Below are 14175 nucleotides of genomic sequence, written 5' to 3'. Positions count from 1 at the left end.
CAAGCAAAAATAAAATTGAACAAAATGGCAGGATGAAACTTGCTCTACCTGATGTGGGGACAGCAGTTGGTTCAGCTGACGACTCATTTGTTTTCCCATTTGCTGTTATGGATGGATTAGCTGTTGCATTAGAATTTGTAATGTTTGGAGTCACTTCTTGCAGGGCTTTAGTTGTTGCTTCAGTTGCAGCTAAAGTAGAATTCTCACCGGCAGCATCTGTTGTATTAAACATTTGTGAATCATCTGCAGGTATAAATGCTGATCCTGGGATGGGAGTAGTCTGGGTTGTTGAAGTTTCTCCTTGCACGCTTGAATTTATTAAGCTTGTAGTGGAGATGATGGTGGTAGAAGGTGAAACTAAAAGCAAAAAGTAGATCAAAAACTGAAACTGGCTAAGAGCATGCATTAAAAAAATGTTTTAATGAATGGAGCAGGTATGTGAGAAACAAAAAAGGGAACACAAGTGCCACATGGAGAAATGACTTTCATATCACACACCAATAGTACACTTCCTCCATTAAATAAATGTACAATGTAAAATTCAGTTTTGTTACACTACAGTCATAATGCCCAAGTCACAACTTTAAAATTTTCACTACTGTATTTGCACATATAGAACTAGGTACATTTGACCCATGTATAAGTAGAAATTTTTGGCCATGACTTGTTCCAATTTTTTGGATTAAGTTGGTTTTTCTGGCGTAAGTTAAAAAATGCCATTTTCCCCTATCAACTTGCTCCAGAGTAACTCAGGTTAGGTACGATTTTTTTTAGTTCAGTTTTCCAAAAAGGGGGCCAGCCACTTACGCTCGTTTTGGCAGTTCTGGCCAGCTAAAAGTTACTCCAAATCCACTCAAGTCAGCATATGTGGCCAGCTCTGAAAAACCTTGAGGGCAGTTAAGAAATCGGCACAGGTAAGTAAGTAAGGACCTGCACCCAAGCACCAAACATTGCAAATAAAAGTTGAAATAACCCAATAAAAATAAAGAACTCAGGTAAACAACTGAACAACAAATAAATAATTGTAATAAATCCTACCTTGAATTGTACTCGGCCGGGGAAGGCAGCCCTGTACGGGAGGCCATTCGGCCTGGGAAAGGGGCGGCCGGCATAGACACATCGAGAGACTGAAGGGAAGAAGGGGTGGGGGGCGGTGGAGGAGGATAAGACTGGGCTGGGTGGGCCCGGCAGAAACGCGGAAAAGTATCGGGAGGCTGAAGGGGGTACGACTCAATTCTCGAATACAAAAAAGATCCGCTGGATCTGATAAACAATAAGCTGCAATGTTGCTTTTTGATTCTGTCGGGGGGGGGGGGGCAGCGATTGCTTATTGATTTTCCTAACTTCTCCACTAAAGGCAGCCCGATTCTACTGCGCATGCGCGGTCAGTTGAAACTGCAGCTCTCACTCACCCACTGACCTGATTCTACTGCGCTTGCGCAATCATGATCCTGTTTCCAGCACAGGACACTGGCTACGCCCACAGACCCAGTCGTCACGCCACGCCAGTAGCTAGAAGACCCGGGACAGCGGCCAAAATCGGCCTGAAGATATTTGCCGCACTTCCACGCGTGGAAAACTAGCACACCTCTGGTAAGTACACCAGAAATCTCGTGGCCAAAATTGAGCCTATAGTCGGTGGAATTGTTGATTTGAAATTTTTTTTAAAATAAAGTGTTGGTGTAGGCTGTGGTATGAATAAGATTTCTGTATGAAATACGAAAATAGAAAATGCATTTGCTACTGTAGGATGAATAATAAAAATTGATTTGATTTCTGATTCATACTAAAACCTATTCGAGCATTTAATGTTTTATGGTTTATGGTTGCAACTTTATTGCAATGAGGTAATTTAAGAAGTTGTGGTTTCCAATTCATTGATTGGAAATTGAGCAACACACGTGTGATTGTAATGCAGTGTCTGCTCCAAGTTCATATTAACTTCCATTACCTACCTGTTGGGATTTGTGCTTGGAGGTATGTTAGACCACTGCACAACAGCAGTAACAGAAACCCGAAATCCATGGTAATGCTGGAAATAAAGTGAAAGTGTTTCATTTTTAACATGTGTCTTTTGTAACATAACTCTTAATATATCAAGCACAGCACAATATATTACACTACACATGTTCGAAGTTTGAGATTTCTCTTAAAACAGGCAATGAATAAAACATTAAATTGCAAGAAAATATCAAAAAGATTGTGTGTCAAAATTACCAGCTGTACAAAGGAGAATTAACATGGGGAACATCTTTACAGTAAGAGTTTGCTTCATGCACATTTGTTAATTCTGCTTGGTGTGCATTCTATGCAGCTGTTTCTATTTCCTATGTAAAATGTCTCTTGCCTTCACTTTGAAATGCTTCCCACTGAAAGTCTCATCATTCTCTCTTCCTTTACTGTGCTTTACTATTAACTCCAAATGTATTGAGCACTGTAATACCTGTACTAAATGTATCTATTCTCAGTGGCTTTTTCGTACATACAAACTAATCTTTAAAGCAAGCATTGGCAAGCAAATGGATTTAGAGCATTTGCTGCTGGATTTGATCTTTAACTGAAATGGTTCGATGATGGTAAATAGCACTGAAATTATTTATTCAGATTTTTATCAATGTATGTTAGTTACTGATCACTGGACTGGGGTAAGGAAATGAACACACCTGCAAGAATTATTTTCATGTAAAGAAATTAACTCGGCAGGGAGGAGTGACAGTAATTTTATCTTGGGTAGGGCCACATGTGCATAGTCCTTCCCTTCACTGGGGCCAAAAAGAAACTGTGGGGCGGGGGGATGGGAAAAAAGAGACAGTTGAGGTTCCATTTTCTGCAAATGTCCTGTTTTTTTTCTCTCAGACGAATTAGCAGGTACAGTACATTTTGTTCTTTCAAACCTGGTTCACAGCACGCCAACCAAAATAAGGCAAGATTCAAGATGATGATTTCAACTGACATTAGCTGCTGGAATTGACAGGTTATTGCAGAGCCACTGGGTATCCAATTTGTGGAAGTTGGATTAGCATAAAATCACTCAATTTCAACTCTTGCTTTTCCATCTAATGTCACCCAGACAGGTTTGAAATGGATAATAGCCATTTACAGCATCACTGGCATTGTAATTAATTGCTAACAATTAAAATGGATTTTAACTTCGACAAAAGCTTGACGAGGATCTTTAAATGAATTTTGAGATGAAATGTTGTGACCCACTCAGCATTTTTAATATCGTTGTGACTTCTGACTACTAACCAGAATTAAACTATTTTATCATTTGTCAGGGCGGTCAACACAGGAGCTGTTAGGAGAAATGTCTGATCAGAAACACAGACAAATCACAATTCAGTTTCAAACAAGTGGCACATATCTGAATAAATTCCACAATTCACACAATTACTTAAAAAAAAAATTAATTTGTAATTTAATTTAACAGCTTCTTTATTTTGGTAAGTCCGGCGACAACAAACACCGGAACTGCACATGCGCAACGACTTCCGGTTTGTTGGCAGCAGTCGCGTCCTTTTATTATACAACTAGACAATCTCCCATGGCATTTGAAGTGTAGTCTTCAGGTGAAGTAAGGTTAGCTGGCAGGAGATAACTCAACTAGAGGGCAAAAGCAGAGTGGCATGGGGGAGACCCAATGGAGTTAAAGGATTGGGTGAGGGGAAGTTAAAGCAGAGGTAAAAGTTGGCAAGGAGGAGAATGGCAGAGCAGCATTAGAAGCTGGGAGGAGGAAAGTCGGAGAAAGGTATAGTGGAGCAAGACCAGAGTAGAGAGTTAAAGACACGGGAAAGAGGAGAGATAATTGAAGGTGCCTAAGGTGAGTCTGAATCGGAGAGGAAACCAGTGACAATATAGTAAGCCCAACCAAAATTTTCCTGAGTGGGCGCAGTTTTGAGGTAACAAGTGCATTGCACACCAGAAATGCAGTATGTCCGTGATTTCCTGCTGGCTCCCATATCTATATAAGATAGTCATTAATAAATTCAGTAGGGAATTCAGGAGAAACTTCTTTATACAAAGAATTGTAAGAATGTGAAATACGCTACCACGAGGAGTAGCTGAGGTAAACATCTTGGATGCTTTGAAGGGGAAGCTATATGTGGGAGAAAGGAACATGTTGATAGAGTTAGATGAAGTATGGCGGGATAAAGTCATCATCATAGACAGTCCCTCGAAATTGAGGAAGACTTGCTTCCACTCTCTAAAAAAAAAAAGTGAGTTCTTAGGTGACTGAACAGTCCAATACGGGAATTACAGTCCCCGTCACAGGTGGGACAGATAGTCGTTGAAGAAAAGGATGGGTGGGAAGACTATTTTGCCGCACTCTCCTTCCGCGACCTGCGCTTGCTTTCTGCATGCTCTTGGCGACGAGACTCGAGGTGCTCAGCGCCCTCCCGGATGCACATTCCTCCACTTAGGGTGGTCTTCGGCCAGGGACGCCCAGGTGATGGTGGGGATGTTGCACTTTGAGGGTTGTTTTCTCTGTCCACCTGGGGCTCGCTTGCCGTGTAGTTCAGAGTAGAGCGCTTGCTTTGGAGTCTTGTGTCAGGCATGCGAACAATGTGGCCTGCCCAACAGAGCTGGTCGACTGTGGTCAGTGCTTCGATGCTGGGAATGTTGGCCTAATCGAGGACACTAACGTTGGTGCTCCCAGAGGATTTGCAGGATCCTGTGGAGACATCGTTGGTGCTATTTCTCCAGTGATTTGAGGTGTCTACTGTATATGGTCCATGTCTCTGAGCCATTTAGGAGGGCAGGTATCACTATAGCCCTGTAGACCATGAGCTTGGTGCCAGATTTGAGGGCCTAGTCTTTGAACACTCTCTTCCTCAGGCGGCCGAAGGCTGCGCTGGCGCACTGGAGGCGGTGTTGAACCTCGTCGATGTCTGCTCTTGCTGATAATAGGCTCCTTCGGTATGGAAAGTGGTCCACGTTTTCTAGGGCCGCGCCGTGGATCTTGATGACTGGGGGACAGTGCTGTGTGGCGGGGTCAGGTTGATGGAGGACCTTTGTCTTACGGATGTTTAGTGTAAGGCCCATGCTTTCGTACGCCTCAGTGAAGATGTTGACTATGACTTGGAGTTCAGTCTCTGAATGTGCGCAGACGCAAGTGTCGTCCATGTACTGTAGCTCGATGTCAGAGGTTGGAACGGTCTTGGATCTGGCCTGGAGACGACAAAGGTTGAACAGGTTCCCACTGGTTCTGTAGTTTAGTTCCATTCCAGCGGGGAGCTTGTTGAGTGTGAGGTGGAGCATTGCAGCGAGGAAGATCGAGAACAGGGTTGGCGCGATGACGCAGCCCTGCTCGATCCCGGTCCGGACGTGGATTGGGTCTGTGATGGATCCGTTGGTCAGGATCACGGCTTGCATGTCGTCATGGAGCAGGCAGAGGATGGCGACAAACTTTTGGGGGCAGCCAAAACGGAGGAGGACGCTCCGTAGCCCCTCGCGGTTGTCAAAGGCCTTTGTACGGTCAACGGCGGCTACGGGTTGGTGCTGTTCCCTGCAGTTGTCGTGCCGTAAAGATCACCTCCTTTATACCCTGTAGGGACGAAATCCGCAGTGTGACTCCGGGAGGAGCTCCTCAGCCACAGGGACAAAACGGTAGAGGATGATTCTGACTTTCCCAGTGGTTGATAACAGGTAGGTTCCTCTATAGTTGCCACAGTCGGACTTGCCCCCTTTTTTAAAGATGGTCACGATAACTGCATTTCTGAGATCTCCTGGCATGCTCCCCTCCTTCCAGATGAGAGAGATGAGGTCATGCATTCGTGCCAATAGTGCCTCTCTGCCATACTTTACTGCCTCAGTGGGGATTCTATCCGTCCCATCGCCTTGTTGTTCTTGAGCTGGCGGATGGCCTTTTCTACCTCGTGCAGTGCTGGGGTTTTGCTGAGATGATGGCGGGATGGAGTCGAGGACACGCGAGTCAAAGGCAGAGTCTCGGTTAAGGAGATCTTCGAAGTGCTCCTTCCAGCGGGTCCTGACTGCCTCGGTGTCCTTGATGAATGTCTCCCTGTTCTTGGCCAGCAATGGTGTGGGGCCTTGGGTCATAGGTTGCCTTGACTGCAGTGAAGAATCCTCGCACATCATAGCTGTCAGTCAGCTACTGAATCTCCTGTGCTTTCTTCACCCACCATCTATTCTTTAGGTCGCGGGTTTTTTGTTGGTCCTCGACCTTAAGCCGTCTGTAAAGCTGCTTTGCTGCTCCCGAGTTAGGTTGTTGTTTTAGGTTTAGAAATGCCCTGCGCTTGCGATTTATTAGCTCTTGGATCTCCTGGTCATTCTCATCAAACCAGTCCTGGTGTTTCCTGGTTGAGTGACCGAGCGTCTCTTCACAAGCACTGGTTATGGTGGCCTGGAGGGCAGACCAAGCGCTGTGGGCATTATGCGTCTCAGGGTCAAGGGTCGCCAGGTTAGCAGAGAGACGCTGGCTGTATAGGGCTCTCTTAGCTGGGTCTTTTAGTGCCTCGGCATTGATTTTTTTTTGCAGCACTACTTCTGTTGACGTCGCCGCTTTGGTGCTATATTGAAGTCAATGATGGATCGGATTAGGCGGTGGTCCGTCCAGCAGTTATCAGCTCCTGTCATGGCGTGGGTGATACGCATATACTTGCGATTCCTAGCTTGAACGATAACATGGTCGAGCAGGTGCCAGTGTTTGGAGCGAGGGTGTTGCCATCATGCCTTGTATTTGTCCCTCTGGCAGAACAAGATGTTAGTGATGACAAGGTCGTGTTCTAGGCATTTTGTCAGGAGCAGGGTACCCCTGGAATTGGTTTTCCCTACCCTTTCTCTGCCGATCACACCTCCCCAGAGGTCTGCGTCCTTACCGACCCTGGCATTGAAGTTGCCGAGGAGGATCAGTTTGTCGTCCGTAGCGACGCGGGACAGGGATTGTTCGAGGCTGGAGTAAAAAACCTCTTTGGTCTCATCTGTTGCATCGAGTGTTGGGGCGTACGCAGTGATAACTGTGGCACAGTGGTTCCAGGATAGGGTGAGTCGGAGAGTCATGAGACGTTCGCTAATCCCGCAAGGGGAGTCTCTGAGGCGGTCGACCAGCTTGTTCGAGAGCGAAACCGACTCCGTGGAGGTGGCGTTCCTTGAGCTGGCCTTCCCCTGCCCGCCGGGTCTCGCTTAGGGTGGCGATGTCGACATTGAAGCGTCTAAGTTCCCGGGCAACTATGGCGAAGCGGTGTTTCGGTCTGTCGCTGTTGGAGTATCTGACATTCCAGATCCCAAACTTCATTTTGAAGGGTGGAAGATGCCTGCGAGTGAGTTCTTTTAACGTGGGGTGGCTGTTGCACACCGGCTACCACACGGGTTTAGCTGAGCAAGGTCTCGGTCCAGTGGCAAGACAACTGGAGACCAGACACTGCTGTATGAGCCTAATTGCCTACTGCGAAATGCGGGCCGTCAGCTCGGCGCTGAGCTGCGTCCTTCGGTGAGATGGTAAGGGATCCGAGGCCTAGCTAAGGGCAGGCATTGGGAAGGTCAGAGGTCCATTTTGTGGAAGGAAGAGAGGTCGGAGTGACCACAGCCATTGTGCACACCACGTGCTCGACAGACTCCGCCATTGAATGGGGCCAGCAGCCAGGGGAGGCCCGGACGTCGCCAGAGGGAAGGCTCACGCGTGAGGTATGCCTAAACCTGAGTTTGATGAAGTAGCATTCAGGTGAACTATAAACGCTGGCATAAACCAGATGGGCTGAATGATCTGATTCTGTGCTGTATATTTGATGCATCACAATGACGGCAGACTTCAAACGCATGTTGAGGTGCACAATTACAAATATACAAAAAATGATGCAAAGGATAAGATCCACCGGTCCATCCAACCTGTCCCACACAGGTGCAGAGGTCCCAGCTGACAGGAAGTTCGGGTGCAGATCAGCTCTTCAAGGCCCAAGGCTGATTAATGGGGCATGGAGGCACCATGGGCAAATTGGAAGCACTTCTACAGATTCATTGGTAGAGTGCTTGAAAGAAGGTGTGAACATTTTGAATACTCCTCATAGTTATAAACTGTTTAAAATTAAGGGTGCCTGAAGATTTTGATTGAAATGCTTTAAATGTATTTATGATTGAAACCTGTCCTGGAATCTGAATGCCCTTTTCTGGTTTTAAAATTTCATTTCTCGATGTTTTTCTAAAGGATAGCAACAGCATGAGGAAGGCAAAAGGTCTGATAAGAGCATAGAAGTGCCTCTGCAGACTTGAGAGGTAGAGGGCAGTGCTTATTTTAAACATTTGTTCTTACGACGTGAGCGACATTAGCAAGGCAGTATGTATTGTCCATCTCAAGAGTCAGTCACACAATGTGGGACTAGAGTCATGTGTGGGCCAGACGGGGTATGGGGATGATCAGGTTCACTTCCTTGATAAACATCAATAAACCAGTTGGGTTTTTCCAACAATTTGCCAGCTTTCATCATAATTTTCTGATGCTAACTCCCAAATTACCATATTTTAAAATTTAATTTCACAGCTTTCCCTTTTTGTGTGTCTTTGCAGGATCTCCACAGGCTTCCAGAACTGGCGGCTCGTATGGCTTGCGTGACAAAAGTATAGTAGCACACTAGCACCCCATCACTGCACTCAGCAGCTCAGAGGCATGCACTCCAGAAGGCATAGACTTTTAGCAGGAGGACAGCACAAGTGGTGCGTCACAGAGCACAGTTGGATAGGAGCAGAGGCAGGTGAGGATGAGGAGGAGGAAGCCCCTTGTTGAATGCGCAAAGTCATCTCTCCAGCTTTTTGATGTCAGCGAATTCAGATCTCCATGACCCAAGCTTTGAAAAGGATACTTTCTAACTCTGGAATGTTAATGGGGTCATTGGTCGAGATTCCCAGAAGCTTTGAACAAATATGACACCTAGTATGGACAAGTCCAGTATTCACAAAAGTAAGATGCTGAGGATTGGCTTACAGGTACAAAACCTGCAGACATCTTTGGACACAGTAGCAATTCCACAGCCATCAGCAGTACAGTTCCCGCCAGAGGGACCATGATGATAATTCAAACGGCTATCATCCAGGCCTTGGACTGCACTATCGCCACATTACTGGATATGTTGCTGATAAGCTTATTATATATGACACGAGATGGAGACAGGCTTCCTGGATGCTGTTGAAACCATCATTACACTACATCCACAGATCAGAGAGCAAAATGACATGAAAGCTTCAAATAGGATTAGTACGGCCATCGAATGAGCGCTTTCTCTCAAAATAATAGCACTGCCACACTACTTCACCCACACCATTCTAAGAAATGAAGGGCACACTGGGCACAGTAACATAGAAACATAGAAAATAGGTGCAGGATTAGGCCATTCGGCCCTTCGAGCCTGCACCACCATTCAATATCATGGCTGAGAACTCAAAGCCTGTAGCAAGACCATCCAGGGTGAGTGCTAGAGATCAAGGCACAGCATGTTCCCAGAATCATAATTCTGGAGATGCAATTTAGCCGCTTTTCCAAGTCTGCTGTCAGTGGGCGTTCACTTAGAAAGAGCTCTAGGATAGGCAGCTGTGCAACCACAACACCACCACAATAGTGGGCAAGACTGCAGCATCATGGTAATAATGAGGAGAGAGTGACATACAGACTCTGTTTTATTAAATCACTTGAAGGTACTTGATCACTGTTCCAATGAGAGAAATTACAACACGGAAATAAGCCATTTGGCCCAACCAATCTGTTAGCGTTTATCCTCCACATACACAGTAATCCTAATCCCATGCGCCTGCCCTTGTTCATTGCTCATAGGTTTATATGTAACCTTCAGGGCTGCTGACCGAGTGGCTCTTTGTCAGCTGGCGTGGACACGATAGGTCGAAATGGCCTCCTTCTGCACTGTAAATTGCTGTTTCTATTTCTGTGTTTCTATGAGATAATTTATTAATTCTGTCTCATTACACAGCATCAGATGTAAGATAGCCTGATCCCTGGTTGGTTCTGCAACATACTGTTCAAGGAAACCATCTCGGATTCACTCTATGAACTCTTCCTCAAGGCTATCCTGGCCAATTTGATTTATCCAATCAACATGAAGATTAAAATTGCCCATGATTAGTGCCATTCCTTTCTTACAAGCTTCCATTATTTCTTGATTTATACTCCGTCCAATAGTGTAGCTACCTATTATGGGGCCTAGAGTTATGCACACCAGTGACTTATTCCCCTTATTATTTCTTATCTCCACCCAAACTGATTCTACATCTTGATCTTCTGAGCCAATTTCATTTCTCACTACTGCACTGATCCCATTCTTTATTAACAGAGCTACCCCACCTCCTTTTCCTTTGTCTATCCTTCCAAGTTGTCAAATACCCCTCAATTTTCAGTTCCCAACCTTGGTCATCTTGCAACCACATCTCTGTAATGGCTATCAGATCATACCCATTTATTTCTATTTGTGACGTCAACTCATCTATCTTGTTATGAATACTGGGACCCCAGCTATTTACAATATAGATTAATGATTTAAATGAAGGAATTGAATGTAATATCTCCAAGTTTGCAGATGACACTAAACAGGGTGGCAGTGTGAGCTGTGAGGAGGATGCTAAGAGGCTGCAGGGTGAATTGGACAGGTTAGGTGAGTGGGCAAATGCACGGCAGATGCAGTATAATGTGGATAATTGTGAGGTTATCCACTTTGGTGGCAAAAACAGGAAGGCAGATTATCTGAATGGTGACAGATTAGTAAAAGGGGAGGTGCAACCTAGCTGTCATGGTACATCAATCATTGAAAGTAGGCTTGCAGGTACAGCAGGCAGTAAAGAAAGCAAATGGCATGTTGGCCTTCATGGAGAGAGGATTTGAGTATAGGAGCAGGGAGTTGCTGCGGTTGCACAGTGCCTTGGTGAAACCACACCTTGAATATTGTGTGCAGTTTTGGTCTGCTAATCTGAGGAAGGACATTCTTGGAATTGAAGGAGTGCAGCAAAGGTTCACCAGACTGATTCCCGGGATGGCAGGACTGACTTATGAAGAAAGACTAGATCGACTAGGCTTATATTCACTGGAATTTCGATGAATGAGAGGGGATCTCAATAGAAGCATATCAAATTCTGATGGGATTGGACAGGTTAGATGCAGGAAGAATGTTCCCGATATTGGGGAAGTCCAGAACCAGGGGTCACAGTCTAAGGATAAGGGGTAAGCCATATAGGACTGAGATGAGGAGAAACTTTTTCACCCAAAGAATTGTGAACCTATGGAATTCTCTACCACAGAAGGTTGTTGAGTCCAGTTCGTTGGATACATTCAAAAGGGAGTTAGATGTGGCCCTTACAGCTAAACGGATCAGGGGGTATGGAGAGAAGGCAGGAGTGGGGTACTGAACTTGCACGATCAGCAGTGATCATATTGAATGGTGGTGCAGGCTCGAAGGGCCAATTGGCCTGCTCCTGCACCTATTTTCTATGTTTTCTTAAAAACAGAGGAGGCTGAGGGGAGACCTGATCGAGGTGTATAAAGTTATGAAGGGGGCCTGGATAGAGTGGATAGGAAGGACCTGTTTCCCTTGGCGGAGGGGTCAACAACCAGGGAGGTAAAGTAAATGGGGGCAGGTTTAGAGGAGATAGGAGGGGAAATTTCTTCACCCACAGGGTGGTGAGGGTTTGGAACTCACTGCCTGAAAGGGTGGTAGAGATAGAAACCCTCAACACATTTAAAAAGTATTTGGATGTGCACTTGAAGTGCCGTAACCTACAGGGCTATGGACCAAGAGCTGGAAAGAGGGATTAGGTTGGATAGCTTTTGGTCGGCCGGTGTGGACACAATGGTCCGAGATGGCCTCCCTTCCTTACTGTAAATTTCTATGATTCTATTGAGAAAAGGTCGATAATGACATTGCCCAATCGCCTTTATTTCAGCTCCTGCTATTGGCGGCGGGGAGGGGGGGCAGAACTTAGCATTGTTGAAGCATATACTCTGCAATGGGAAATCTTTGACTGACCTGCTAGTACCAAGTACACGTTGAGCCTCCCTTATCCGGCACCCCCTCGGGATCTGGCCTGTGCTGGATCAGGGATTTTGCTGGATGACGGGAGGTCACCGCGACCTCCCGAGACTTATCGGGTACTGCTGACCAGGGGTACCAACACCCAGTGTCCTTGGGCAGTCGTCCTCTCCTCCCGCCGCTCGGCGACCTCCTCTGGGTCCAGATACCGCTGCTGCTTCAACCCAGGTCTGGTCTGCCGACGCTGGAATGCTGCAAAATAGCAGGCGCTGTGCAGCTCGATGCCTGCAGTTGTCTGTGAGTATCGGGCTCTCTCTCTCTCGGACTGTGGGTGTGGGGGGTCAGTGAGGGAAGGGGGAGGCTGGCGCGGATTCTTCGGATTACTAGCCATCCCACATTCGACGCTGCAGCTGCTCCTGCCGTTTTAACACACAGACCTGACCCCCTACCGGGAATGGTGCCTGACAAGGGGCGGTGTCGGCTAAGGGAGTCCTGAATAAGAGGTGTTCAACCTGTACCAAGTCTTTCTATATTACCAGCAACAGTTAGGATTAATTCCCCACATCTCTTATCCTCGTCATAGTTACCACTGCCTGTGCTCTGTTGTGCCTCCCTATATACACACACACAAATTGTTTTTGAAGCTTCAAATAGGGATGATTTAAACAGAATTGACAATTTTTTTTAATGGAAAAATGTGGTTCGTTCCACTTTTTGCTTTGAATCTATACAAATTAAACAAAAAGCTACCTCACACTATAGCAACAACTTTGATAGCCAACGTTCAAGTAATGTAATTCACTGTATGCTGCAACTGCTTAAAAAACTTCTTTTCGTTCATTTTACCAGCAGCTGTTTATGTCAATGTTTCTGCATATTGACAAATTTGTACCTTTTTTTTAAACTGTCGAACAGGGAAATCAAGTGTGGCTATGTATATCGAATGATTGGAAATGAGAGGAGAATGCAGGTCACACTGGGATGATCCTCTTTGCATCGATAATGGGATGGAGATATTGTCTGGGAAGATAGGAGGATTCCTGTCCTTTGCTATGCTAGTGATGGTGGCTCTGGAGAGGACCAGCAGATATCAACAGCTGTCAAGGGGGCATGTGGTTGTTGTTCCTCTTCTGCCTCCAAATAACAAAAGGGAGAGGGTGATATTAAACCACTGAACCACCATCCCATACATGGCATCCACCAGTGAGTGGAATACAGTTACAGCATGCTGCAACAATTTTATAACCATAGAAGCCAGCTCTTTTAAGACAGATAGCACCAGGTTTCTTGGGAGCAGTATGGCCCGAAATACTGCCATGTGAAGATACAGGCCTCGATGCTCATTTTTATGCCATTTACATTAGTGCAACCTGTTCCGGCACGGTCAGGTATAACCACCTAAAAAGCCATACAGGAATTTCAGCTGCAGTGCTATGAAGGCGCAAAATGCTAAGCACCCATTTTTCCTGTGCAAAGCATGCATTTTTCAGACTCTAATTTGGTATGTAGGGTTTGGGAACTCAGACTGAAAATAAAATTGCAAACCTTTCATTTCAATTATTACTGGTATTTGTAAGTTAATAGATATTGCAAATATACAGGCAAAATATTACGAGCATGAGATCAGCATTTATTACCGACTGTCACAACTTCCTGGATTATGCTTTTTCTCACCCCACCTCCTATTAAAAACTGCATCCCTTCCCTCCCAGTTTCCTCCATGCCTGTTGCATTTGCTCTGATAATTCCCCTTTCCACACATTGGGCTAGAATTTCGGCAACTTTGTGACCGGGTTTTCGCCGCGATTTGACCCTCCGTGGCGAAAACCTGGTCGACGGGATCTTCACGCGCATTTTTGTGGTGGCGCTTCCACGTACCGTCGGGGAGAGATGCGCCGATGTGAAACAACGTGCAACGTGGCGGATTGCGTTACCATCGTAATTTCGGCACTCTCCACCACGTCCAGAATACCGACAGGATCAAACCTGCGGTGCAGCCCTGCCAGCAACGGTAAGTATGAAGACCTGCAAAAAAAGTTACGTTAACGTTTTTATTTTTAAATTATTTTTCAGCGATTTAGTAGGTAAGAGTTTTGTGAGTGTTTTGTGAATGTTGTGGGAATGTTTTTTGCAATTTTTATTGTTTGTTTTTCCCTCCCTCCCAAGGCATCTCACAGTGCTACCGGCCTCGGACTAAAGT

The 14175-nt window shown here is 45.7% G+C and overlaps 1 protein-coding gene across 5 annotated transcripts in view; it reads right to left on the bottom strand.

The window, feature by feature from the left end:
- ptpra (protein tyrosine phosphatase receptor type A) overlaps positions 1–14175 on the bottom strand; it is a 290068-nt gene that overhangs the window by 133672 nt on the left and 142221 nt on the right. For 4 of the 5 annotated variants that reach the window (XM_070866834.1, XM_070866832.1, XM_070866836.1 and 1 more), the window contains 2 exons: positions 1956–2032; positions 49–357 (listed from right to left, as the gene is read on the bottom strand). The exons of the other annotated variant lie outside the window; for it this stretch is intronic. In XM_070866834.1, coding sequence (XP_070722935.1) covers positions 49–357; positions 1956–2032 — 386 coding nt within the window. The remainder of the gene's footprint in view (positions 1–48; positions 358–1955; positions 2033–14175) is intronic. 5 annotated transcript variants of the gene reach the window in all.

This window comes from Pristiophorus japonicus, chromosome 2, assembly GCF_044704955.1.
Source record: "Pristiophorus japonicus isolate sPriJap1 chromosome 2, sPriJap1.hap1, whole genome shotgun sequence".
Classification (NCBI taxonomy): Eukaryota; Metazoa; Chordata; class Chondrichthyes; family Pristiophoridae; genus Pristiophorus; species Pristiophorus japonicus.
This window is presented reverse-complemented; position numbering and strand designations above follow the sequence as displayed.